The following is a 3,107-nucleotide window of genomic DNA, read 5'->3' on the forward strand; positions in this document are numbered from 1 at the left end:
AGTCTTTCAATTCTTGCTTTTGGAACTTTCCCCCATTCTTCCAGGCAGAACACCTCTATTTTATTCTTTTTTCATTACAAATATGAGACTTTTTAATGCAAGTAACACCGGAAACTCAAGATGTGTTGTCCTCAACTTGACAACTTGAAATGTTAAAACAAAGCCACGTCATGTGTTGTTTTTAATAGATCTGTTTTTAGAATGTACGTAGGAAATTGTTTAGCAATAAGTCGAGCCAGTTCTATGAATGCTTCAACCTTCCTTCGTATCATTTACAGTTGCAGGCTGTAAATGATATGAAGTACACCCAACTAAAATTGTGGTGGTGGTTTTGTAATCCTATTGGGCTTAATATTTGACTGGTTTAATTATACTGAAAATGCAGGATAACATATTTTATGATGCCCTATAAGAATATTTCACTTAAGACTTTATTACTGACTGGTATATTTTCCCTTGTACTTACACTTACAAAGTTACACTGACCGTCACTATCGTAGCATGGGTAATACTGTGCTATTTGTGAAAAGTAACTGATTCATATCACTTCAGGACGAACTCAAGCCTGCACTTAATCTTATTAAAGAAAAACTGGAGAAGTTTACCATGGTTGAACAAGCATGTAAGAAGACAGCAGAACACATCAGGGTGAGTAACGCAATTAGGAAATATTTAGTATTTTTGATTAATATTGTGTGTAACACGGGGGCAACATTGGCTCAGGCAGTAAGAGCAGTCATCTGGCAGTCGGTTGCCGGTTCGATCTCGCCCTGAGCAAGACACCTAATCCCCAATTGCTCCTGACAAGCTGGTTGGTGCCTTGCATGGCAGCCAATCACCGTTGATGTGTGAATGGGTGAATGAGAAGCATCAATTGTACAGCACATTGGATAAAGGCACTATATTAATTCCAACCATTTACCATTTAACATGGATAACAAACACACTGACTGCCATACATGAATAACGAAGTATAGTTACACTATTCAGGTTTAAAATGGTGTTTGAATCATAGAGTCAAGCCCAGCACACAGAGAGGCAGATGAAGGCAGAGTTTGAGAAGATCCACCAGTTCCTGCGAGAGGAAGAGGAGGCCAGACTAGCTGCACTGAAAGTGGAAGAGGAGAAGAGGTGTCAGATAATGGAGGAGAAGTTAGAACACATCAGTGGAGACATCTCCACCCTTACAGACAAAATCACTGCTATAGAGACGGCCATGGAGACCGAAGACACCTCCTTTTTAAAGGTAGGAGCTTCATTTACTGACCGAGTTTATACTGTTTAACCTCAGTAAAGTAACGGCATGTGTACTGACTGTTATCATCTGCTTCACTTTCATTAACATGGCTCCTCTTGTTTCTGACTTATTCTCTCATAATGGAATGTATTACATACATTTCTAAATTCTTATTATGCTGTCATTATGTGTTTTTTCAGAGCTACAAGAACATCAAGGAAAGGTATGAACACTCTCAGCTCATTTCATCTTGTGTGTTTAAGTCTCTTCAGTTACCAAGCCTGACTGACTCCTGCCTGTCGTTACAGAGCCCAGTGCACACTGCAGGACCCAGAGCTGCTCTCAGGGGCGTTGATAGAAGTGGCCAAACACCTGGGCAACCTGAAGTTCAGAGTCTGGGAGAAGATGCTGGGGATTGTGCAGTACAGTGAGTATCTGGGCCATTTAATGAATATATGAAACTGAAGAAACAGGTTATCAACACTACATTACAATTGTGCTGAATATAAACCGTACAGCGTCTCCATATTTCCTGTGTATGTGATCTACTCTAGTAGGTCTACAGTATGTGAAATGTACCTTTTCTTCCAGCCTTTTAAATATCTCTCTTCTTGATATTTCAGCTCCTGTGATGCTGGACCCCAACACTGCACGTGCCAGTCTCTCTCTCTCTGATGATCTGACCACTGTGAGAAACACAGATACAGCACAGTACTGTCCTGATAACCCAGAGAGGTTTATTCGCTGTCCATGTGTGCTGGGATCTGAGGGGTTTACCTCAGGGAAACACAGCTGGGAAGTGAAGGTTGGGAATAAACCTAAATGGACTATAGGAGTGGCGAAAAAGTCCATCAACAGGAAGGGAGATGTAACATGCAGCCCAAAGAAAGGATTATTTTGCATAATGCTGAGGAATGGTGATGAGTACTATGCATCAGGAGGTACTGTCCTCACACTGGAGAGGAAACCCCAGAGCATCAGGGTGCAGCTGAACTATGACAGGGGGGAGGTGTCCTTCTTCAACTCCAGTGACATGTCACTCATTCATACTTTTAAAGACACATTTACTGAGAGAGTGTTCCCATACTTTGGTCCCTGTGTGAGAGATGGTGGTAAGAATGATGAACCCCTGCAAATCAGCCCAATGAATGTCTATGTAACAGTGACGTCATTCCAGTGAATGCGTTAAAAATTTAACTAGAAATGCTGTCAGAGATATATGACATATATATATGATATGTTTTAATATAAATCATTTGACAAAACCTTTTCTCATATCATGTTCATGTCTAAAAACAGATACACTCTTGTGGATAAATCAAATGCTTTTATAGCTGATTGATGTCATATCCTGTTGAACTGGATTCATGAGACCATGTACAAGCTTTAATTGTGATTATGGTGAGCTCTTGTTAGTTTGACTCCACCAGTCTCCTGGGCTCTTTTCAGATTGTACTTTGTAAATGCAGTGAAGAATAAGTTCACCTTGTCGGTACCATGCTGGTGGCGGCACAGATGGTGCAGTGGGTAGCACTGCCAACTCACAGCAAGGAGGTCCTGGGTTCGAACCGGCTGGGGCCTCTCTGTGGAGTTTGCATGTTCTCCCCGTGTTCGCGCGGGTTTCCTCCGGGTACTCCGGTTTCCTCCCACAAAGGCTGATTGAAGAGTCTAAATTGCCCATGGGTATGAGTGTATGAATGTGTGTGTCCTGCCATGGACAGGTGACAGGTGTCCAGGGTGTATTCCTGCCTTTCGCCCAATGTATGCTGGGATAGGCTCCAGCCCCCCTGTGACCCTGTTCAGGATAAGTGGGTTAGGATAATGAATGAATGAATGAATGAATGAATGAGTACCATGCTGTAGGATTTAC

General features: G+C 42.1%; 1 protein-coding gene across 1 annotated transcript; it reads left to right on the forward strand.

Moving 5' to 3' along the window:
- The first annotated feature begins 1,141 nt into the window (after positions 1–1,141).
- LOC133134455 (zinc-binding protein A33-like) lies at positions 1,142–2,430 on the forward strand. The gene is made up of 4 exons (XM_061250652.1): positions 1,142–1,246; positions 1,438–1,460; positions 1,546–1,664; positions 1,861–2,430. Exons 1-4 carry the CDS (start codon positions 1,142–1,144, stop codon positions 2,415–2,417), a joined length of 804 nt encoding a protein of 267 aa, XP_061106636.1. The 3' UTR covers positions 2,418–2,430.
- Positions 2,431–3,107: the final 677 nt, after the last annotated feature.

Source organism: Conger conger, chromosome 8, assembly GCF_963514075.1.
Source record: "Conger conger chromosome 8, fConCon1.1, whole genome shotgun sequence".
NCBI classification, from domain to species: Eukaryota; Metazoa; Chordata; class Actinopteri; order Anguilliformes; family Congridae; genus Conger; species Conger conger.